The sequence below is a fragment of the Pagrus pagrus genome (assembly GCF_965226575.1).
Source record: "Pagrus pagrus genome assembly, chromosome: 3".
Taxonomy (NCBI): Eukaryota; Metazoa; Chordata; class Actinopteri; order Spariformes; family Sparidae; genus Pagrus; species Pagrus pagrus.
Genome location: NC_140187.1, coordinates 6,983,355 through 7,009,398, shown reverse-complemented (window position 1 = coordinate 7,009,398; position 26,044 = coordinate 6,983,355). Strand labels below are relative to the sequence as shown.

Here is a 26,044-nt window from a genome sequence, read left to right as displayed (position 1 = left end):
ACACCTGGCTTTATAATCTATTACAAAAGTCCTTTCGTACTCTCATGCAGGTGTTGATTATGGTCAATTTGGAGCTGGTGGTAGGTGCTTATTTTGTCCATCCTGTTTTTCAATTGAGGTTGTTCCATTGGCACTTTTCAAACCACACCAGACCAGGTGAGCCCGACCCAGCCCCCAGAGGGACACGCTGACATCTCACAACTGGGGCCTTACCAGCTCCCTTCTCCCCCTTTTAACGAGCATGTGTTGTGAGACTCAACTTATGCGTGCACAGGAGACCAAAGAAGGGTGTTTTTTTAAAAAGTCTCTGTGTGTTCAGCTCTCAGTACTTTTGTAGCGTCTGACTGACACTCTGTGGTTTGAAGTTTAGCTTCTCTCCTGCGTCCCTGTTTGTACTTTCAGATATCAGCTTTATTTTACCGTTTCATCATCTTCGCTTTCAGCTGCAAAGGAGTTGTTTTAAGTTTCTGCTGATGAAAACCTAACACAAGCTTTTAAATAAGGAATAATATAGGAAATTAAATGTGTTCATCATCGGGTTTGCAGTGCTTCGATAGCGGCTATTTTCTAGCTAATAAAGCAAACGGGAAGAGTATTTACGGATGCACCTTTGATCTCTAATCACAGTTACAGATGAATCCGATACTTTAAAACCTCCTCAACTCAAGACAAGCTCACCATTAGTTAAAGAGACACATTCAACCGGGTAGCCCTGTTGTAATGGTCATGCAAATCCCTGCCGCAATGGGCCGATGCACAGACTTCAAGCCAAGCCAGCACGTGTGTGGAAAAGCCCCAAATGAGAGTAGACTGAGCCACAGAAACACCTGTCTGTATAATGCAATGCAACACATCCTCAGAAATGATCCTGCAGCTGGAAAAATGAGTGTATATACGGAGTAAAGTATGCTATATAAGCCCTTATACACACATTGTTTGTGTACACCCACAGTCTCACACAGCCATACGGGCACAGCAAAATGTTGTTTGCTCATTATCTGTTTTCCAATACATCATCCTCTCTAATGAACCAAATACAAAATGACAACAAGATCAAAGTTGAAACTTGCTGTTCATGTTATGATTTCATGAGCCGGATGTCACCCTGTGATTTAAATTCCACCAGCATCTACAAGCAGAGATCAAAGGGCCAACCACCTGCTGTGCTCGCAGGCCCGCGTTACGTTCAGAATATTCAAAGTCATTTGAAGACAATAAGATTAAACCATCTGCGCGAGAGGGCTGAGTAGACAGTCCGATTTTTAACTCTTGACGGGCCCGTTTCAGGTCCCGTGGAGGTGTTCGGGACTTGCGGCAAAACCATATGGCTATCAGCTTATTATTAAAACCGGCTCAGGACATTTCCCCTCGATTTAATAACCACTGTCTGTACAGTAACGATTCCCTGTCTCCTCTGGCTATGCCACAGATCATATCAGCAATAAGTGGAATGAAGTTGGAGAGCGGTTTTGCATATCACTGCTCAGAGCCACAGCCTGACATTGGTAGGACATCACAAACTCATATTCATGACTCGACTGAGATTTTCTTCCTCGTGTCCTTCACCGCTCCTAGCTGAACGATTGCAACACGCCCAACAAATGTGATGCAAATTCGCTGTGTCGCTATGCCCCCTCTTCACACACGCACACACACACACATGCACAGATCCCCACACACCGCTGACTCCTGCGGCCATGGCAGTTCCAACTCTGGATGAAAGCAGTGTACTGCCCCTGCATTAATGGGTTCAAAAAAGGACTCCGGGCCAAAACTTCTCTGTGTAGTCAATCACTTCCTCCATCTTCCCTTCCCTTTTTGCCAGGGACAGGAGACATCCGCACAGGGCGGATCTTTACCCACCTCAAAGACGCAAACTGACACAAATGTTTGTCAACATGGGGTCCTAGATGAAACCGTGGGCACAAGAGTGGACAAGGCTTTCTATAATCCTTAATATCAGATGGCAGGAAAACGCAGAACAAAGGGAGCTGTGGCGCCAGCTCAGTCTGAGCCATGTGGTGGGTGCAGTTACTTTTGCCAAGGAAGCTCTGCACATCAAGGAGCACCTCCCAAATTTGAATCTGCCCCTTACAATGCTTGGATCCAAATTCTATGGTGGCCTGTTTGGCAAAACATAAGACAGACATAGAAACAACAAACAACTGTTTCACAAATACTAATCTGGTTGTTCAACAACCGCACTTTAGGCCCTTTGTTTCAAGCTGCTATTTTGATATTGTTTGAAATGTGTTATTTTCGAGCTATGATTTAATTGTCTTGTACAGAACAACCCGAGAGTTGGCATTTCGCGGCAGAACTGAAAAAGCAAAGATGAAGAAGTCAACTTGCAAGTTCCAGCATTCAGCGTGTGAAGAAGACAGCAAAAGGTAACGACAACCTGTTCTTAAATCTCTTACCATCTTATCAACAACAATAAACTCAGCAGCAGTCAGAGCGGTGGTCGTCCATGTCTTGAAAGCAAGTAGCAGGAAGACTAATTAGCAGAAGAGAGAATGAGGAGAGAACATATCACTGCAGCACACAGGATTGCTTTGGCACAATAGGAAATCAAAGAAGAGAGAAGGCTTTCTTCCCTCTCCTTTTGAATTGATGCAGTATTTGCCTATCGTCCGCTACACATTGATGTATAATCACGGAGGAAGAATGTGACCGAATTAGCACATTTAGCAGATCTGCAGGATTTCCCTTCTGGGTACATAATTTGTTCCTGCATGCTATCTTGACAAGTACAGAGTGAACAGAAACCCAGGGCCAGAGAAGGAGGACTCCACTCTGAGGCATTGCTAGAGTGTCTATGATTCCCTGTAATTAGTATGTTAACTGTCACAGCAACGGTTCAGGCCCTTTGTGAATGACCTCGCTGTCAAGAGGTGGGTGTGTCTACCCTGTTCATATATATATATATATATATAAATATATATACACAGGCACTGCACTGCCCTCTATTGGTGAGGAGAGTAATGAGGGGAAAAGGAAATGCATGCGATGGAAGCCAGGCTTATGTGTGAGCATGTAACTACTATGTAATTACCATGTAAATTACAAAAACAAGACTGAACTTGCATCCAGTAAATTGATGTGTTTAGTACACTTGACTGTGAAAACCAGGCTCGGCAGTTGTAAAACCACCTCGATCCTGTCATTACAGCAACAAATCCTTTTCACCGTCCCCAACCCGGCTTTTTGGTAATTAATTAACAGCTTAGGTACACAGGATGTAATGATGACATGACTGTATTAGCATGCTGATGCTAACACAGCCTCTTGGGTGTTTGCACTATTTATTTCAATACAACTCTCTCTTTATTTCAATACACACACAGCAGCACACCTTGCTGCCTACTGTGCTGCCAGCACAATCAGTATTGCTGTCCTAGCCAATAAGTCCCACAGAGAAAAGGACTGTACTGTTGGCAAGCATGGCAGCCGTTCATAGTGCAACTCTTATGCTCTCATGTACAACATCATCTACTATTAACAAAAACACATATCTAGAAAGATCTGAACAATTTGTATCTTTGGTCTTAACATCTGCTTCAGATGTCTGTGGCTGACAAAGGACTTGAATTTATTGCAAAGGCAGGCGGCACAGCTAACAGTTGCTGCTTTTTGCTTAAAATATCTTCTAACCATCACTCGAGTTCAATAAACCTGGCTGCTGATGCTGCTTTGCCCTGGCAGAGCACATAGCACAGATCCAGATCTGCAAAGAAGAAAGCCTGACCTCTGCACACTCCTGGTACATTAGCCAAGATGTTGGAAACTGTCACAACTCCCTCAGAGTTGTATTCGGCGAATGCCAAAGTTTGACTTCTGCCCTGACCTCAGCGAGAGGTCCTCTTTGATCGCGAGTGTTAAGCAGTCAGAGCTTGTGTGCTGTCACTGCGCCCTGTATTTGTGACAGTGACAGGTTTGGTGTGTCTGGAGTTGGGTTTTCCTGAGCTGAGCCGCGTTGACCAGCAGGGCCATGCCGTATCAGCTCCGGCGACAGGTCTGCTGTGATCCAGCTTCACACAGAGAAATTAGATTGACACTTCCCCCTGCATTCTCTGATTCTGCATGCCAAAAGCTTGTCTGCCCCCTCTGAACTCAGAGGACGAGCTGCAGTGGAGAGAACTGGGGGTGTTTGAATAGCTTCTCGGAGCGGCTCCATAACTTACAGCTAGATTTGAGGTTAGTTACTTTTGTCTGAGGTGCAAATTCTCAGTGCATTTCAACTAACACAGTTTATCAGTTAAAAATCAATCATGAGATAGGCCTATGTTAAGCTGAATTCCATAGTAAATACAAAGGACATGATGTGTTAGTATGTAAGTATTTATGAATTTATATTGGAGACAGCACCTGTCGATTTTGGTAGAGGATGCCACTGTGGCTGGGTATCGAAATTCAGTACTCTTATGGCATATACTATCGAGCATCGAAGGATTTCTTCTCATTCGATACCAAATTTCAATACCTCAGGAGTTAATCTCATCCGCATCAGTGAGCCAATAGACATCCAGCATGCTTGTTGTGCCAAGATTGAAAAGTGCAGCTGACTGGCTGTCTTGACGCATGCAGGAAAAACACTGAGTTACAGTCAGAGACTGGGCTCACCATGTTTGTGTGTTATGCAATCTTTTGTTAAAACGGATTTCCTAAAATTGGTGATCGAAAAAAATATTGTTCAGGAACCAGTTTTGAAGTCAAAGTATCGATATCGATACCACAGTCTCCAAAATCTAAAATGCCAGCCGTGCAACAGAAATCAAACATAGTGCAGAAACTCCTTTTTTATGAACTCATACTTTGTGGATTTAAACCGAAGCAAAGCAGAAAACATGTCCCCTAAATTAAGAAGCTGGTGGGTAGCCCCTAATGGCACACTGGCAAGATATTTGAGCATCATTTGTGGAAATGATGATGGAGCCAAAACAGCCAAATGGTAGAAACAGAGCATAGCACAGTCAGCAGTGCTGGTCATCATCACGATTCATTTGACCCTGATAGTCACAGAAAAGCCTTCATGCTGTAGATTATCCAAACTCTCTAGTAAGCAAAGAAAACTAATCTTGATGAGGACAGGGTCTGAGAGAGAACTGCGTGCACTCTCCAAACAGTCTCAAGCACATGCACCATCCCGCTGTTTGTGTTTTTCTGTTTGCCAGAAGGATATTACTGCAGAGTTAGGAAGGGAGCTGCTACACCCCGGTGGATCCGTGGTAAGAACGAGCTTTTAATCCATGCTATTGCGTCTATTCTCGACAAATCAGAGAGGTGGCTGATATCTGCTACTCTGAAAGGTAGCGAACGACCTTCAAGAAAAACAAAGGGAGAAGCATTGCGTAAGGTGTAAACTTGATGACTTTGCCTCAAAAAAAAATTAGAATAAAAATACTGGCTGGAGGAGGGAGAGGAAATAAATCATCAAGGTGTTGCATCAGGAGAAGGCCACCTTTTCACACTGTCCTTTTACCATTTAATCCATATTTCATCAGATATATCTCATCTGTATTGTTGCCCTTCCTTCATCTTTGCTGTAAGAGCTTTGAGTCGTTATGTCCCGTAAATCAGTCACTCAGCGGACTACTGTGAACGCAGTGTTTGGCACTCAAACCAGCTAATTTTCTGTACATGCACTCGCTTTCATGTGGCGGCCGAATGCACAGTGAGGTTCTCTTATCACTCCATCAGCGGGGAAGATGGATGACACAGCGAACGAGGGGGACATGCACAACATGACCCCGACAGCCCCCGCTAGTCCAGTAAACAAGCACAGACCCCAGAGTGATCTCACCAGATGACAAAGACAGAAGTGACCTACAACGTGTTTAATGGATTTTAAGAACGAATCACAGCCACTCCAAAAATGGAAAAAAAAAAGACCTCCCTAAGTACATAAATAAATAATTATGGTGATCTGTGTGATCTGTGTAAACTTCTGGAGTGTATTAGGCTGAGATGTGGCCAGGCTTTGCGGTTTTTCTGAGCTGAGACACAGAAGCTAATCCTCTCAGAAAAAGAGAAAGGAAGCTAACCCTGATGCAGCCCAAACCCTTTTCCAGTTTGTCATTCCGCACTTCAAAGCATACATGATGAAATCCCCCAAGGTATTATAAGAGCTCTGGCATAGCAGCCATCCTCAACCCTGTCCTAGCCTAATGCCTCATAAACTGGAGTCTGGAAACATGTTCCTTTACTATTTCAAAAGTCTTTGTAGCCTCGGATCTTTAAGAACCTTTTAGAGTTGCAGAGGAAGAGGTGCTTTCCTACTGGAGGAGATATGAGGCGTTTGTGAATCATTATGCGGCCAAGGGATTCCTGTCCCCCCTCACTGTAAAATACAGCACATACAGTATGCACATGCACCTCTTTGAGACTGTTTAGATTGGGGACAGAACCCCCGCATTGATCTTCTTCAGAGTATTGCTGAATGAACACTTTTAAAGAAATATAGCACACGGGAAAATATGTGTCCTAGACAGATAGAGGCACATAATTTAAGCCCTTCAGTTCCCAATGCACTAGGTGACGCCATCAAATGTTGTTTTACAGCTTGCTCAGCTGTCAGGTTATTGGGTTTCATAAATACATCCATTACTGGTCTCCGGGCTTCAGACTAACACAGCCACAGAACTGAGAGAAACAGCTGAGACTCTGTTAGGCTCATACAGTCAAACAGGGAGATGAAAGAAACAGTGGATGCTGTTGAGTTCTAGATAACTGCATTGTCTGCAGTTTCAATCCAAGATGACAAAACGCCTGGAGCCTTTAGTGGAAAAAGTAAATATTATTCTTCTGTTTTTCTACTATGGACAGTGAGGTGACATACAAAATACAATACCGGGTGTTTGATTTAGGTCTGCAACTAACCACTTATACATAAGTTTCTGCAAACCAGGGATATGTCTTAAGTTTCACGGCTTCATATATAAGATGTCAACATTTCTACAATGTGTCGCATGATGTTAAATTACATGTATTCGAGCTGACTTTCATGTCAGGAGGGCGACGGTGTGTTTGTGGCGTGACGGCTCGTTGAGATGGCAAGCAAGAGACACCCGATTCAACATTTGTACGGGCAAGAACATTGTTTTTTTTTTGAGATGTCAGGACATTAAACAGTCATGTCAATGGCTTGTCATGGGTTGCAACGGCGTACAATAGCAAACCTAGTAGTCGGAGTAGAAGTTACAGTGGCCCTTAACAGAATTAACACAAACTGATTAAACCAGAGGGTTTTTTTTTGGTTAAACATATACTTTATTATAATGTCATAAAATACCATGTCCTGACTGATATGACACTTGCTTGAATCTTTAAATAAATATATTTTTACGACAATAATATAGTAGAATTCAATACCGCATATAAGCAAATGCACACAAAACGATAACCGTCGGGTTTCATAACACAGTACACCTTAAAACTGGTATATCGCTGCAACTCTAGTTAGTCTATAAAACATCCATCACAGATGAGCAGAGCCCAAGGTGACAAACCCAAATGTATTAATTTGAATTTTTATAACCCAGTAAATTAAAGATATGTGGAGTTAATGTTTGTCGTTTTTCCTTGAAGAAATATTTTAAACGATTGTCCAGTGATTGAAATGGTAAAAACGTCTCAGTCAATGATTCAGTCAAATATTCAAAAGATATTTTATAATAATTAAAGGCATCAGTCCTGCTCACATCAACATCACGCGACATCAACATGCCACTTGTGCAGAAAATGGTATTTATCGTTTCCATTTCACAGCTGACTTTACTGTATAGAGATACGGTTCAGCTGTTACCCTCTCTGCTATAGTATCCCCTATTAATCCCTTAACCCAACTACCTCACACCCTCCCTTTGGGCCACCTGCCAAACTCGCTCTGTTTCATCTTTCAGGATGGCAGAGAGGGCACCGTAAAGGAGCGTGCGCGGACTCTTTAAACACAAGGACCATCAGAATGTGGTTTGTCTATTCACCAAGATAGCACCTGATTCTGTGTGTGTGTGTGTGGCAGAGAGAGAGAGAGAGAGAGAGAGAGCGATTGAGAAAGAGAGAGCGGGGGAGAAAGTGAAAGAGATAAATTGAGAGGACTCAGTCTGCCCCCGCTGTTCTCACTCAGCAGACTTGTGATAAGGTTTATCTCCGGAGCCTAACGAGTTCGCCCAGTAGCCCTCCACAGCTCCCACCGAGTGGACCGGGGCGCACAGAGCGGCACGCAGCCAGCAGTGGGTTGAGCTCCCTTAGGTGACCTGTGCGTGTTGTTCATGCTACGCTGCTTTAGAACTTTATTTTCTGCAGGAAATGGCTTCGGCCCCTTCGGCCACATCTCTTTTAATCTGGGATTTCTTTTTTTTTGCCTCCTTTTCTTCATCCTTTCTACTCACTGTAACTCAGACTGCCAAGAGAAGCTGCAAGAGCTGGAGAAAGAGATGCTGCGGAGCTTTGGCACAGAGAGGCGTGTGTGTCCCAAAGGCAGTGGCTGAGGCGAAGATGGAGACACAGAGAGGGAGAGGGGGGCTGCTGCTGAGTTAAGCCCCTAATCACAGTCTGCTCTGCATGAAGGACTTAAAGTCACTCTATTTAATGCTACCTTCTCTTTAGTCAAAAAAGGGAAAGAAATACTACTGCTTACCTCTTCAGCTTTCTGATACCCAGGCCCCCATTCCTATCAAATACCCATTCTTGTGATGCAAAGAAATTCCCAACTGCAGTATATAGTCAAACAAACACAGAGAAATATGCAACTAAAGCACATACATGTAAGCAGGAAAACACACGTGGACGCACAGCAGTGCAAGCCAAACATTTCCCCTCGCCGCAATCTCACATTAGCCGTAATAACAAGAGCGACTATCTTTACATCAAAGTCACGTGATGAGTTTTCAGAGGAAAAAAAAAAAGCCAAACAATTTCATGGTAAACCACATCCCTCACTGACACGGCCGCCATGCCCTTCACTGGCGGGCTCAGGTGCTTCATTTGTTTGGAGAATATGAGGAGACCCTCAGAGACTGCAAGGTCCCACTGGCTCAAAATATATTAATTGACTTGGCTCCACTTCCAGCCAGGTGTAACACACTTTTGCAGAATACTCCAGAACGTCTGCAAAGTCTTTTGGGAAATACCCCGCCCCCCCACCACCACCGGCCCTGCCCACCGTGTCAAAGCTACAATTTCCGCACTTCCAGCTGGTGTTTTTTTCGACTCACCTTCCTCTCTCGACCGCATGGCTAACAGACTATGAGTTGGTGTATGGGTCTTAATCTAATGTTGGAACATTGATTTATGCTTGGGTGTCCTACACCCATTAAGATAATTGCATGATCACTTTATAACATCCTCCCCTGGTGGCCATGGTAATTTGGCTCCCCCCATCACACACCTTGCTCAGTAAGACCCGTAACCACATTATAGGGCTAGAAAATGTGCTCGGAAATATCATCTTTCAGCCCCTGCAAATTGATTTCGTACCATTTCCACTGACTTCTGAAACCCTTTTAGTCTATCTCTCACCTGTGCTGACCATTTGATCTATTGGAGGCTTCTAGGTCTTAACAGCTTGTATTGATCGAAAGTCTTCAGCCAGCATCTTGAAGGGGTGCTCTCATGTCACCTTGTAATTCCACTAGTGTAGGTATTTTTGAGTGAGATCATCACTGAGACAATGTATTTTTAGCTGTTAGGGCGAAGCAAGCGGGCTTTGATAGCTCTGAATGGGAAACGACTGTGTTAAATGGCACTTTGATCCCTTTCAACCGAACCGTCATTAAAATAAAGATTTCACCTCCACTATGGACTAATGGCCCCTTCAGAGGAGAAGTTATCGTCAGTGAAAGTCAAATTGCTTTGACAGATTAATCCAAAAGGAGGCACTTTGCCTCCTGAGTATAAACACTGCCAGTTTATAAACAATGAACACGTCAAATCTTAGCAGTTTGAGTACAAATAATGAGCTCAGTGAGATGCAATTATCGGAAACCTTAAACTGACAGCAACAGGAAGATTATCCAATAGAAAATGTCATCTATTTGTCTATTCTTAAATACTTCACCGGTTATTATTAGTGATATATTAGTTTTAATGTTGTGCATACATCTGAAGGACACTGATCACAGCGAGAGTACCGAGAGGCAGAAGTCCTTCAAACGGTTATATTGAATGCTTCAGTAGTGCTTCAACACTGAAAGGCACACTATCAGGTCACGAGTCAACATACAGTTTATTTTATATTTACATTTTTTTATATATAAATTTATCTTGATTATTTGCAGTCAGTGTTTGGTTTTGCATTCAATGTATTACATATTAGTTTTCTTCTAAGCTGGGGCCAGACAGTGGTATGAACTCAACTACATCGTAAATTAAAAAAAAATTGGTTATAAGAGGTTTTGCCATACCAGTTACGGTGAGATATGAACCCCCTAAATAACAAATTAGTCCGCAGGATTGCTTTTTGCTATAACAAATGCACATGATTTTTGAATTAAGGTGATTAAGTGTTTTATTTGCTGCATTATTAACAAACATACCTTCCTAGTTGTTTTATATATAAGTGGTTTCTCTATTAAATTTAACAGAAGAATTACTGTATTAGAATATATAACAACATTGCAACTCTGCGATACAAATGATATGCTCTGATTGCTTTGAATGTATCCATATGGCCAAACCTAGGCCCAGGTATATAGAAGAAAATGGGGAAAAAAATAAAATAAAATAAGGCAAGTGCTGCAGGATTAAGAAATGGATTGATGCAGTGATGAAGTATCAGGTTACTTGCAAAGAAAGTCCATGGTACCTGTAGGCTGAAGGTCTGAGGCACTCTGATATAGTTAAACATCATTTATTAAGGCATGTCCATTAATTCAATAAAGGATTTTTTTTTAACCTTCTTTGCAAGTAAGCTGAACAGTCACTGTATTATGTAGGTATAGTCTTCTGGTGTTTAGTGACATATACAGTAAACTATACTAGCTGTTTTGCATTGATCATCTATAGTGAATGAGTCCTTTAACGTCTCCCTTCTTATGTGAGAGAGTCTGTGAAGTGTGAGGAGTATAAATATCACACTACCGTTTGTTTGAAAAAGCTAAGCTAGTGCTTTTTAAGTATTGCGCTGATTTCATCAAGAAATGCTCACGTAATGATCGCGGCTTATTTACCTTTCTCTCAGGTGACTTTGTGGCAAAGACAGGCATGTGACTGGCGAGCAGCGGACACCAAAGCGGGGCCATCGTCTTTCCTTCGTCCTCTCCCCACAACCATCCTGGTGAGTTCTCCTCTCCTGATAGAAAAAAAAAAAAAGAGAGAGTCTTGTTTGAGTGTTTTTCTAAAAGGTGGGTGCTGACCTGATGCTGCTGTAGTTTATCAACTTGTTTTGCCGTTGTGCTTATTGACAGCCTGCATCTCACCCCCACAGTTGAGCCCGGCTGTAAACTCTCCTTCAAGCTATGTCAAAACCACGCAAATTAATCAGAAATACATTTCGCCGCCTCAGGTATGTAATATGAATGGTGTTATTAGCATGAGAATGTTATAATCAGCCAGAGGCTTACTCCCTGTTGTAGGAGGGGAGGCCAGGTAGCCTACTGCCAACACAGGGTCTCAACAGTGATTAAACCCGCACTTAATCAGCAGTGAGAGTCAGTCCCAGCAGGAAAAATGCTTGAGTTATAATAATGGATTTGCCTGGTGTATGCGCCATCTCGGCACTCACATCTCCGAGCCTTACAACAGGTGCACCTCTGACGAGTCGCCGGGCAAATCTGCCAAAGTGCTCCCATTATGCAATTTTGTAATCATAAATTTCAATTTACAGAAACTAAATTGTGCATGAAATTTAACAGCTTGCTAAAATGTGCTTCCTGGTTTGTTTGCATATGTAACGTTGGAATAAGCAACACTTTATACGTGTAGTTTTCCTCCAAGGCAAAGTACATCAGACTGACTAGCTGAAGGGGATTGAAGGGTTTGTTTGGTAAGAGGACTTTTTGCTCCCTCTTCCTGTAGCAAACAAAGATGGGTGCAATTAAGGCCCAGTTATATGAGCTTGCACCGACACACAGCAGCAAGGTTGGAACATTTTATACGTCTGTTTTGGCCACAAAGATACTTCACTGATGCCTGATATTACCCTTTTTCCATTACACACTCACCCCTCTAAAGAGAAATGGGGAACAAAGGTATAACCTTGTGTTTTAAAAAAAAGATATACATTTTACTCTTAAGTGCAACCCTCAAGCATGAATGCATCTGAATGAAATGTTTAGAACAAACAAAACATGTTTATACGGAGCAAGAGGCTGTGAAAATGATGAAGGACAGGAATGAATAGCTCTGGAGTGTGTTGTGTCTTTACATAAATCGCTGGCTTTTGCACTGCATCTGCGTCGGTTTTTCATATTTTGTCTTTTGATCTTTTGAGCACTGCGACAAAGAGTTTAATTCACGCACATTGTTTTCCCACCAGGAGGCAAATCTGCATGGAAACATACCTCCAGGGTCAAGAAATGTCTTAATAAACGTGAAATGTGTACGTTGCAGTGGACAGATTTCATGTCATTTTGTGAAAATACTGACAATAGAGGGTAAATTACATGTTTCAAATTATGCTTCATGTATATAAGCTGAAATAAACTGTCAGTTTACGTTTTTCACAAGTCATTTTTTAAGGAAGCCTTAATCTGATGATGCTTTTTATCAAAGAAACAAGATATTGCAGATTTTTTGTATAGTTCTGACCTCTTGTACATCCAAAGTGACTGCTTTGAACAAGGTGACTGCGACGAATAGGCTAGATAATTATAATTAGAGTTTAAATCATTCAGTCATTTGTATTTACAGTCATCTCAAGTTGTAGAGTGTTCTTTAATAATTCATTTTTTCAGGTGGGGGGGGGGGTTAGTCTGCGGGCTGTCTATCCCTCAGCGAGCCCCTGCCAGGATACGAAGAGGTGTGAGGTCACATATTAAAAGACTTTAATTGAGGGCAGATTGCCGCGGGGTGGGGCAGCAGGTCCAGTGGTTTCCTCTACCCCAGAGTAATCATCAACTTTCTTCAGCTAATTATTAGATTAGCATAAATAATGTTCGGTCTTGGTATGCTGGCTTCTCCTGCTGAATTTGTCAGTCGGTAAAAATGGATCTGGATACTGATTTAAGAGACGGACCGGGATACATGGAGAAGGACAGCGAGAGAAAGCGAATGTGAGAGAACACAAATTAGCCTTAACCTTCAGTCTTTGCCACGGCGTAATGATGATGAATAACGGTGAACAAATGACAAGCGCAGACTCAAATTGAAAACGGCACCAAAAAACCGACACGGAGGCCATTCAACTTACACACACACACACACACACACACACGACTACACACACATTTCGACTTCTTCATTTACAATATAATTCCAACCCAAACACATGAAAACATAACACCCCCACACTGCATTCCCCCCTCGGTTTGTTTTGTTTTTGTCTGGCTGGTCACAAATTGCAGAAAATAACCGTAAAAATATCTTAATATTTATTTCATTTAGCCAAGTTTTAGGGTCAAAGTCACTATAATACATCATTCTTTAATTTTAGAAAATGAAAGACAAAAGAGAAAACAGTACATGTTTTACTCTTTGTCTCTCCTGTTACACTGTCGTCTGATTTCTGCCTATTCACATCATATTGAATTTACCATAAATAGGACTTACCGACTAAAAGATTGAAAAAAAGCTTCATGTCAGCCCCCTAATGGTAATTACAAGTAGGGGCCTGGGACATGGGATCTACTGTGGCTCCCAATACATACCAATTAGTGTCAAAAAGCGGGAGTTTGTTGACACAGGCAGCAGGGCTGCAGCCAAGCCACTAATGCCGGCAAGTCGGATAAAATAAAAATCATAAGTTATATTTCTGGCAACACAATGAACTGGTTACTTTGCATGTCGGCCGATAATTAGTCAAATGAAAAAGGCTTGGAGTATGAATTTCCACATACAGAGGACTGCAAAACATACTCCAGATGATGAGGCCTTTTTCTGCCAAGAAAGCAGTGATATGACACACACACACACACGCACACACGCACACACACACACATACACACACCTACATAAATAACAGTCTTCCCTGCCTGCAGTGTGGCATATAGTCCTAATTTCATTCATAAGCACCTGTTTCAATACACAGTCCGCCTGCAGGAAAACAGCGAAGCAAAATAAACAATATGCACATATTTTCAGCGTGTAGATAAACATCTTTAACGGATAAAAAACAGACGTGATAGAGCTTCATGACAGAAGAGCTGGAGAAAATTAAATCTGAACACTTGCCGAGACATTTTGACAAAGTAGATTCCCTAAAAACAGAACAACAGCACAGATAATATATTCTCCACGTCTCTACCTCCTCATACAAAAACATTGTCAGGAGACAATCACAAGCAAAATATTCAGATTTCACAGAATTAAAAAACATTTTCCACAAGTGTCTGTTCTTAAAATTGCTTCAGGCTGGTGTCAAAGGTAACAGGTGGCTGTATCTTCACTGAAGCAATCTATAAGTTGTTTATACTGCGTTAAATTGACAATAAGCTAACAAACTGGCAAACAGGAGGCACAAGGCAACAATGAAGTCTGGTTCCCACATTTTTTAACATTTATAACAGTGAGTTGTACCAGAAACAGGACTCATGATCATCACCTGAGTTCACTGTAGACCTGGGGACAACCTTATCATATTATTCTCTACAGTGTGCTGCAAACAGCTGAAGAGAGCAACAGAAAACATGCAGGAGTCAGAAATGTCATTTCACAGTTAAAGGTCAAACGATCACACACACACGAACACACACACCTGGCTGGACCATGAGCTCACCTGGGAAGTTTCACTTGAGCCTGATTGAACAGACGTGCAGACTTGCAGTGAGGTTCAGATTGCAACCAACCGAATACATCTCATCTCACCTTCCCCTTCCAAGGGCAGTGACTAAAAACGAGAAAGGCCCTCGCTAGTTTGTCCATTCTGGTCCACTGCAGAGACACGGCTGTACAAAATTCATTCGAAGGTATTGACAACACATTTCTTAAGCCCTCTCCACACGTACACGGGTACTTCTTAAAGCTTTTTTCTATGTGTTTTGATCCTTCGCACACACGTACGAATCACTTTAGGTGGCTGAAAGCAGACTTTTTCAAAAGAGAATTCCTTCCAGGGTGAATCTCTGTTGCTTACGTCTGGAAGGGCAGAAACCGATATTTTTGGAAACAATGACTCAGACGCACATTTGTACGGTGACGGAATGGATGTTATGTTGTGTAGCGTTATATTTAGAAAGACACAAACAGACGTTGAGAGTACAATCGAAAAACCCTGGTGCTTACAATGTTTTGCTGACAGGTTGTCCTTGAAGATTCTGTGAAGAGCAGTCACTGCCTCGTTCGTGGTATTTTCTGTAGCTAAGCAGCTGACCAGAGTTTACAATCTGCTTACTTTTTCAAATGGCACACACATGCCTTACGTATGTGACTGGCCGTGGGATATGGCGTGTTGTATGGACGGAGCTTGTTTCTGAAACGGTGCTTCAACACTCAACTGGACGAATATTTTCTTTTTATTTCCAAAAATACCTGCGTATGTGTGGACTACGGCTTAGTTTCAGGTGATTACACACGAATGAAAACATAATTATGAATATTATTCCTACACACCGGACCTCTAAAATGCTGAACAGTCCCCCATGATGGTATTGCAATTTATCTGAACAAACAGTGAGTCCAGTTGGTACTAATCTGAGTCAAGTTCTGCATCCATGTCCGCCACAATTTAAGGTCTTCTTACAGTCAAAGCTACATTTTTTGGTGGCAGTTTAACATGTTTATGGCAACAAAAAGCTCTTTATAGTCATATTTAGAAAAGTGGCAACATCACTTTTAATGTTTTGACAACAAAATGATGTGAGAGATCCACTTTTCCGCAATTTATTCATCTACAGTGTAAATTAGAGGCAATCTCTATCAATAATGACACTCCACAAGCTAAAGGTTAAAGTCAGGTGTGTCTGCTGTGTACTCAGGCTCAGCTACTGTACAATAACTAAATATAACAACATCATCTGTGAAGGTGTAGGGTCGGAATACCAAGTAGGGAGGTTCAGTTTCTCGGTTTCTTTATTCCAATCATGCTTTTGTTTCAAGTCTTCTGCTGATGAAGATTAATTTGCAGAGCATGGCGCTCTATCAACCCCAGTGACACAAAGGGCAAAGATATAAACTAATTAAATACACCAGTGCAATTGATATTTCCCATGGATCAATGCGAGTGTGGGATCTGTTAATTAAATCTGTGATAATGTTTACTTATCATAAACATTTCCCATGTTTGAGCACAGAGAGATAGGGCGATAATCTTAGCTGTCTGACAGATTAATTTTCGGGCTGAGGGAAAAATCCTTCCAGCACATACGGAGTGAGCGTCTTTTTTTTTTCTGAGAGTGGGAGGCTTCTGTTGAATGTTTATATTAAAAAATGTTATTAAAAGCGACTCTTTTCCGGCTTCTTTGTTGAACAGACATACGTTAACAGCACAAAACCAAACAGACAACAGTAACACATGCGGTATAGCTCGTGTTTCTTTGAACAGATGCAAAGAAATCCGTTACCACAGCAACCGAGCAATCTGAATCCCCGGGCTAATGAAAGTAAAGCCCTCGCAGTCTGCCCTGGAGCCCGTGCAGCAGGGTGAATTTTGCATTCTCCCGTCGCTCATCTCCTGTGCGGTATACATCGGCATGGCACAGGTTATCACACAGTGGATTAAGAAGGCGTGTCAGAGTGTGTGCCAGAACCTCCGAGCCGCACTCCACTCATCTATTGATCCGCGTGCGAGGGAAAAAGCGAAAGACCGACACACTTAGCAGTGTAACCACAGGCATCAGCCCCCTGCCTGCCCTCTGTTCCCTGCAGTGGGACTGATTGCTTGTCTCAATCATCCTTTCACCCCCCTCCCTCGCAAACCACTCCCGTTCTCCCCCTTTACACACACACACATAAACACACACTCACACACACCCTCAACATCTTCCTCTCTTTGCCCACATTCATTCCTCTGCTTCTGTCTCCGAAGCCTCAGCGGCAATCTCTCATGATTTGACGGTTTCTTGTTCTTCTTGTGAGGGCCATCAAAGTCTGCAGCCTTAACCCTGTCTGAAAGGGCTGGGACTGCATGGTAGGAAGCAATTAATTCTGCAGTGAGAAAGTCCATTAATTAGGCAATGCTTCTGGCTATTTCCCGAAGACCCTTCAGAAACAGTGGGGCCACTCAGAGGCATAAAAGATGCAGTGGAACACCAGGTTATTAATGGACCCCGGGGCTCCTGGTGCAGCACCACCATGGGGTAATTCTCACTTTCTATTTCAAGGCCTCGTAACTACACCACATGCACTCACAAAGTGACAAATGCTGTTTACTGGAAATGTGTCTCATTGAGCTTGGCTGCCATATCATATCATGCACAGCCTGACGACCAGAGCAGCTGCAACACGACCTTCTCCAGTTGAACCTTTTTAAAAGGCCACCACAAAATATGGGCTGCAAAACTTTATGGAAATGCTCAGAGTGCGAACAGGTACGGAGAACACATCGTAGCATTAACAAGGCATTGTTAATAGGCAATACTGATTTAATGCTTATTTAATACAGCACTCAGGAGCGTCTCTGGAAGCCACTGATATTCACACGTGGCGCAGGCAAGGCAACAGCAGTGGGATACGGTCGTGCTTCCTCTAAATGGAGGTAACAGGATAAACACTGGTGTGAAGATAGGTCTGGGAAAATGGGTTTTGTGATGTCTAATCACTCACTAAATCATGCATGAGAACATTAGCTGTTTGTGGTGGCCACCATTGAGGGACATTTCAGAGCGCGGCACCCATTTCAAACTAAACAAGCCCATGGTTCGGCGCGTTTGAAATGCTGATTCAACTGTAGGTCTCCCCTGAGCACGGGGCAGGCCTGCCTCCGCCCGCAATGACGAGGAAGCCTCGGTGACAATACACCATCCGTGAAATTAAATCAACAACTCGCTTATTGTAATTACATTTGGTTAAATGGGAAGGCAAAGTGTGGGTGTAATACAATTAACATGTAATTGTCATCCTGACCAGGTTGGTGCTGATCTATTTCCCCATGGGATCCGATGAAATCCATCAACCCGCCCTCATCTCTACCATTTATTTTTAAATGAGCGACTCCATGAGTACCAGCGCGTCACAGAGCTGCCGTGCATGTGTGGTCCTGACTTTCATACGGGATCTACTGTAGACGCAGCAGCCTATAACTTGGGATTATGTAGTTTAAATAATATGTTAATGTCACATTTTAAATATGAGAGCACTTACAAAATGATTAATCTCGATGTTAAACATTTAAGACTAGATTGTGACAGACAGGACAAAAAATATTACATTAATCACGCAGTTAATTTACATTCTGTAATTTAAATGTGCAGGTAATTAAAAACAATGACACAGTTGTATTTTCACATTAAAAAAAGTGGAAAAGTTAAAGCCAAAGGCATATTACTCTCAAACCTCTCAATTCATTTTCGATTTTCCAAGAGGTGTTATCAACTGCCGCAGACCAAAATGCCTCCGGCTCCAATTTGATAGAACAAAAACAATCAGAGCAACGACGTGTGACAAAGCGCTGAGTGACACATGCAACTTCGGGTGGATCTCCGTCGTTCTTCTGGCAGGAAGAAAATCGGCGGCCTGGTCAGAAACTGTCTCAAATTACAGCTAAATAGAAAATGAGAATCTGTTTCTGTTTCACTGGATCAGTACCGCCGAGCTCACACCGCATTACTATGCAAAGCAACACATTATCACTGAGGGGAGAAATGTTATCACTTATATTGAGAGTGAAAATAACAATTTAGGGGAATTTTTAGGGGAAATTTCATATTTAGGAAACTAAATGTTTTGATTCAACCTCATCCTTTAGGCTACTTTTAATTTAAAGTGATTGTTACTGCGGGTCTCTTAAACTTGCAACAAACAAAAAATACATTTCATCAGCTAAAATGTACTCAGCATAATTTTGTCTGAAGTCTTCTGTGAACAAAATTATTATTTTATAAAAAATTTCCACATTCTCTCGATATTTTAGTTTGAACTGTCTGAACTGGTTTGACTGATCATTTGTACATTTCTCTTTGAAATAAAGAAAAACAAAACAAAAAACCTGATCAGCACTGCCCAGTTTAACAGTTCGATCCGAGTTTCGTCAAACCCGCTGATTGGACGAACCTGCAACCAACCAGAGCAGCCAAATTGTGCTGGTGATCGTTCAAATCTGTGATGCTGCTCCACCGGTCATCACATCAAACCCGCTCTGTGTCAGATAAATGGTTATGTTTGGCCCGGCACAAATCAGGGCAGAGGGAAAACTGTATGAATGGAGGGTGGCCAGAAGCATCTGCCAGAGCAAATGAAACATGAGCTCGCAAATGTGTCTGGTTCCAGGGTAGGAAGGTAAAGAAAACGTGGTGGATGTTCCTGACAGTCTGCATTCAGTTCACACTTTTTTCATACACACATAACAACTTTTGTGTCCTCACCTTGACTAATGTCTATAAAACATTCAGCGGGTTATACACATCAAACGCATACACATATATGTCATGCTTCCCGCTCCTATTAGCATCCACGATTAACATTTCCGCTAGCCTCAGTCTGTGAGGCTACTTGAGATCGCAATAAAGGATTGACGTCGTGTGGGCTGGCAACTTTGAATAAATATACGAATTCCTGTAAGCCATTCATGAGGAAGGTAAAAGTGAAAGGGCCTTTGACGATTGCCTTGAAAAAAGAAAAAGCGGTGCAATAGAGCACAACCTTCCTTTTCTTTCTTTGCGAATCAAAGTTGCATTCCAATCGCTACTATCTCTGTTTAGTTAGCTGCAGCAATACGTGACACATAACATATAATTATGTGTCACGTATTGCTGCAGGTTTATAGTCGTCATCTGAAGAGCAGAACACTGTCAAGAAGTTTAAAGTTTCATGTGTATATCAGTGTGCGAAAACATGCAAAGCTTACTAGAAGGTGTCATCTTTGTAAATAAATGAGGTGTGTAAAGAAAGCACCATAAAATTGTATCAACACTTGCAGTCAATCATTTCAATAAAGGACTCATAATAAAGATGTTTGATTTTTTTCCTCTGTGCAGCTTTCCTGCACAAATATGAGTTTCGAGCTTGATATATAAAAAAAAACATCTAATTGTTTAATGTCTTGACTGCAGTGGGGGTTTCTCTGTAATCTATCGCCCTAAGCTCCCTGTTCTGTGCGTCTCTCTGGTTCTTATTTTATTTCATGTCTTTGCTCTGCTATTTTATTACTTTCCCTTGCACTTCGAAGCTTGTACTCCTTACACTTGGCCGCTTGTCATGCTGCTGATGGAAGGAATCGAAGCCTATTTTACTGTTGGTCTTATTGTAACTCCCTCCGGACGGCAGCGTTGGCTGAAGGCCTAAAACCTTACAGCCTTTAGATGTGTCAATTTCCCCTGATTGGTGGATGGATCTGAAACTTCTCTCTAAGTCAAAGAAAGGCAAAGATTTAACACGCAGGAGTATCATGTCCGCGACATTGCGCTCAAGGCCACAAGGCAGTAGGATAGCATGACAAAGACAGACTGGTGTTGACAGTTGTGCCATTACAGAGTCACTCAATATAAGTGTGAAAGCAGTGAGCAATATTTCCATTTTGATAGCATTTTATCCCTTGTCTTCAGGGTGTTCAGGGTGTGTTTTGTGCAGGTGTAAGATCCTAAGAGGGCGAAAAAAATTCAATAAATGTTTATTTGATGTTTTCTTTCAAAGTGAATGCCAGGTAAAAAAAAGAATGACATACTTTCGACCCTCCTCTGTTCATTTTTTATCCTCCTCGGCTCGTACTTGAAATTCATGGTCTCCATAAACATTATTGCAGCTTGGCAGCTCCTGGTCCGTATGACAGCTACGGATAACTTGCATGATTTGGCTTTGAATATCACCCATGTCCGCACAGCAGCCACAGGGGAGGAGAGCTGCATGCTATAACTATGCCACTGTCCTCATCAGTACGCCTGCTGTGTTGCTGATAAAGGTGTGAGCAACAAGGGAAGGCTGGGGATGCTGCGCTTCACTGCAGCCACAGCATCCTTCGCGCTCAGCCTGATGTTTTTGATGCCACTCTGACACAAACCATATATACAGCAAGCTCTACTAGAGAGTCTACAGGTGTACTGTGTGCTCCATGCACACCCATACCCCCACTGTGAAAGGTAGGCCAGCAGCACAGGAGAAGAATCCAGTGTGTCCTTGTGTGTTCTTGCTTTTTCTTCTGTACTGTGCAAAGATGGAGAACCTCAAGATGCAGAAAAATAGAAAACTTCTGTGAAATGAAAACCTCTTGACCTGCACCAAACCTGCGTTATTGATCGTCTCAGGGCTATGCTTAGGATCAAAAACATTGCAAAATATATCTCAGTCACCGGCAGTATCTCAGCCCACTCTTCTGTACGAGACATTAAATGGAGTGTCCTTTTATCTACCGATAACTTTGTCGGAAACCTTGAACGTGTCCGCGCTGACGCTCACAGCAATGGCCGCTGGGATGTAAGAAGCCTCAACATTATGATTGGAGCAACACACAAGTGCAGCGTTGAGAGACATACTGCATGCACAACAAGCCCAGAATAAAGTGCGTGTGACAAGGAAGAGCGCTCAAGGCGACGCAGGGAATAGGAAAGGATGGGTAAAGAGGACTGGGGTGGTGAGTGGGTTGAATATGCGTGCCATCATGGCCAAATAAGCAGATTAATGTCCTCAGTAGTCCCGTCTCTGTTTTTGCCACTGGATGACAGCACGCATTGATGAAGCCCAGAGAGGAAGACCTCCTATGCGACAGCGTGGTCGGACTGCATAGTAGGCTTAGGCCTGGGCAGAGGCGAGGCGAGGCGAGGCGAGGCGAGGGTTGGAGGAAAGAGGTTAGGAAGATAAAAAAGAACTGTGCTGCTCCCTGCTGGGGAGGGTCTGGCCATTCTTTTCCTTCATGAACACTGACCACTGCTGAGCCTCCACAGTCAATGAGATATCCTCAATTGGAAAGCGGGTGACTTAGCTTTAGCAATGACTGGTAATGGACAGTTTAATTAAAGGAGTTCAAATAGCTTTTTCAAGGCCTAGTACGTAACTAAAGTCCTCACATGGCGCCATAATCTCTCCTGAATGCCGAGTAATGTTTGTTTTCACAATAAATAGACGGTATTTCAGAACGGAGGTTATTAATTTAACATTGCTCAAACAGTTTGCCTCGTTAATCAGCACGTCAACTTGTGATGACCCAGTTGAGCGTCTCGTCTTTTTTTTTTTTCCCGCTGATTATATAAGTGGTAACACCAGTTGTGTGCTTAGCTGACAGAAAGTGAAGCAAACACTGTTGGTGTGCCTGTGCCTCTGACTTAAAACATTGTTATTACATTTCATTGCATTACATCATCCTGTTTAAATAAAAAATGACAATGTAATCCTTTCTGTGTCTGCATGCCTGTGTGTGCCGGTGTGTGTGTGTGTGTAAGTGTGTGTGTGTGTTTGTGCTTACGTAGTGCAATCTTGGCCAAGTGCAGACGGTTTACCCAGGAGATCTTACTAAGGGGGTTTGGAGTGTTGAGGACCACCATGAAGCTGACAGGACGCCCTGACCTGGAGGGAAACACAGACACAAAGTCTTCAGTGAACAACACAGAGTATAAACACTATAGCCGGTTCGGCCTTGTTTTGTTTCATTTAATCATTCGATAGGTGAGTTTATTTTGCTAAAGGGCTGAAATTGTGATCCTGTTATTCACTTGGATTTGACACTCAAACAGACCACAGTTCCTTTGCGAAATCCTGTATTGTGTAATGACGGTAAAGCTTTGAAATTAAACCAAAATGCACTCTCTCTAGCAGAAAAAAATAACCACAGGAACCCAGTTTATGTTTATGAACCCATGTTGATCATTCGTGGTTGTGTGATTGTGTCTCTGTTTGTGCAGGTGTCTTTTTTTTACAACTCTGGCTCCTGTAAATTACCTGAACACAGTGTATCACAGACGTGTTTTCACTTTTATGTTCCAAAGAAGATAGTTTGCTACTTTGAATATGTTCACAACCTTATTTCGATGTTGCCCGATATGAAATCTTTTCATTTTTACCAAACATAATGCAGAAAAACATGCGTGGGGTTATTTAAAATGATTCAATTTCACATTTCAGTGCACTCATGTCATTTTAGACGATGAAAGTTTATTGTTAAATTTGTAAAACATCCTGCCTCCATCAGATATCTTTGTCACAAGTGTTTAATAACTACAATTGAGGAATCACTGCTAAAAAAAGTGTGTATATCTGCCAAATATCTATCGATATCAGAATTTTTTTTACAGCCTAATAAGGGTCTTGACATTGGACCCCGAAATTGCATATTAGTCGGGCTCTAGTGTTTCATTTATGTACCACATTCTGGTTTTAGGGAGGTGGTCAGAGTGGAGGGCAGGAATACGAAGCGCAGGATCATTATCATGCTCAAGTCACTGTAGATTTGAATCACCACCATCTTTACTTAAACTTGAAGTATTTTTAAGCCTAAGCCCTATATTTACATGTTTGGGTACGGTAACGACTCATACTTAGCAAAAGTTTTGGACTCGCTACAGTCGATCACCTCAGCTGGCAGCCGCAACACAGCTGCAACGGCTGCAGTTAAATCCTTTGGGGCAACTCAAACCGACCTTTTGTCAAAGTCTGAAATCCTTTATAAAACCAGAAACACAAGTCACGCTCTGACATCTCAAGAGACCAGTTGTTACAATTGTTGCTTCATCTAGATTGTCAATATCAGTTAAATAGTTCAGCCGTGAGTTTGGAATTAAATTCCTGCTGGCAGTTTCTCTCGGTCAACTCCAAATTCCTCTCTCCAACTCTGACACACGTCTTAGATTTCAGAGCGGGACTTCTCCTTGAGACTTGTGTTTCTGGTTACAAACAGGATCTTATTATTTAACAGAAAGGTTCGTCTCTACGGGAATCATTTCTGTAATGTCGTCAAACAGAATAACAACCTCAGCCTGTTTGTGGCAGAAACAATTATAACAATAACGCTGTACGAGCAGATAGTGTATTTAAGAGAGATTGGATATTTTGTTGGAAAAACAAATTATAGTAATAAGGTTGTTAATAAACATGTTGCAGATGCATTCAACTATAATCAACTATAATTCGAAAATCAATTAACAAACATGATTTTACATGTTGTCGTTATGTTCAAATGTAATGTAATCCAACCACTAAAACATTTCCTTCAATACATAGGTGCTGTTGCAAACTATAACTTATACCAGACAGTATATGATGACACACAGCCACCTTCACCACACTGCAAAAGGGGATTTCACACATCAAAGTTTATTTACAGGTCTGGAGGAGTACTACTGCATATTTTAAAAAAAGTTGCATGAAGCCTTTTGTTGCTCCAGAGGGAGCTGCGCAAAGTTGCCTGATGCGACGTTACTTCAGGCAACGTGGGCACATCCGAATATGAAGCTGAACTGTCAGAGGTCGAGTCGCATCGTGGGTGATTTAGATGGCAGGTTTTCACAAGGAAGACTGTTTCTCTGGTTCTGCAGCTTTGATTTTAAGCTGCTTTTAAAAACAGTCAATCATTAAAATCCAACAATGCTCGAGGAGTGCAATAACAGAAATGGTGGCGTGCCCATTCAACGATACTGTAAAGGTCATAGCTAAACATCCAAGTACATCCTTGAAATAGAATTATTACAGTTCTGGATTTGGATCGATTTTTAGTTTCTTCAAATTATTTACCTGTACTAAAATATAGGTTGGTACAAATACTTAAGACCTCCATTCCCGCAAGAAGACAGCAGATGGGCATTCAATAAGTGGACCTCCAAATGCAAAAGAGTGCTGCATGCAGTTGATTCTCTAACAGTGCAAACACAACAAGCAGTTATGACCGTAGATAAAAACGAAAACAACCATGATCCATGCGTTCCCACATACCTGATACAGGATGAAGATGTACTACAAAAGAAAAAAGTTAAAAACTTGCAGTTTAAAACTTTTGAGACTGAGCGAACCTCAACTCCTTATCATAGCTTCACACCCGACAAGCGGCAAAAGCCTCAGGATTTAATCCTAACTGTATCCTTTCACCTTAAAAGACAAAAGCCAGATGTCTGTGGGTGCAAGTGTGTTTTTTGTCTATCAGAGATCAAATGCAGGCAGTAAAAATGCCAAATGTACATTGGCAGCAGCCATGGACGACGACTTGGACACAACGTATCCACCACCTCTTACTTTATCCTGAACATCAGGCACAAAATAGCATAAAAAGTGTAGGATTTTGGTTTATAGAAACATTTTTGACATACTGCAGATGTGCTATATAAAAAAAGAAAGCAGAACAATACAGTGAAGGGAACAGTGCACCAACAAGCCAACAAGGAAGAGAAATTTTTCATTTCATGGGACTTTAAGTTTAATACATCAAGATTTTTTTTTTCTGTCAGAACAGCTGCTTGCCTGCTTGTAGTTTTACAGCGGTTCAGTCCTGTAAGCTGCGGCTTTATGATTTCAGCCTGCACGGCAACATCCAGGGCAGGTCGCAATGACCACACAGCCCGGTCACAGTAAATTGCTTCTAGGTGAGCCTCGACGCTCAAAGTGCCGCTAATGTGTGGGATCGGCTGGGATCAGGCACGACCAGTACAGGCTGTAATCAGTGAGGGGTATTTGGTGCCAATTCAAGCTCGGAAACAGTCGAGCGGAGAACAGGTCTTAGATGTGTTTGTGTGTGAGAGAGAGAGAGAGAGAGACAGAGAGAGAAGAAACAGATGATGTGAATGTATGGGTTAAGTTATGTAATGAGAGAAATCCCTCAACCTTGTGTCATAATGGCTTATCCGCTCAAGGTTGAGTGTCTGGTTGAACTTTGTAGGGTTAT

General features: G+C 42.2%; 1 protein-coding gene across 3 annotated transcripts in view; it reads right to left on the bottom strand.

Annotated features, from left to right (window-relative positions):
• The window catches only part of arhgef10la (Rho guanine nucleotide exchange factor (GEF) 10-like a), a 120,717-nt gene that overhangs the window by 37,733 nt on the left and 56,940 nt on the right, over positions 1–26,044 (bottom strand). For all 3 annotated transcript variants that reach the window (XM_084349885.1, XM_084349883.1, XM_084349884.1), the window contains 2 exons: positions 22,643–22,743; positions 11,169–11,290 (listed from right to left, as the gene is read on the bottom strand). In XM_084349885.1, the coding sequence (XP_084206011.1) occupies positions 11,169–11,290; positions 22,643–22,743 (223 nt within the window). The remainder of the gene's footprint in view (positions 1–11,168; positions 11,291–22,642; positions 22,744–26,044) is intronic.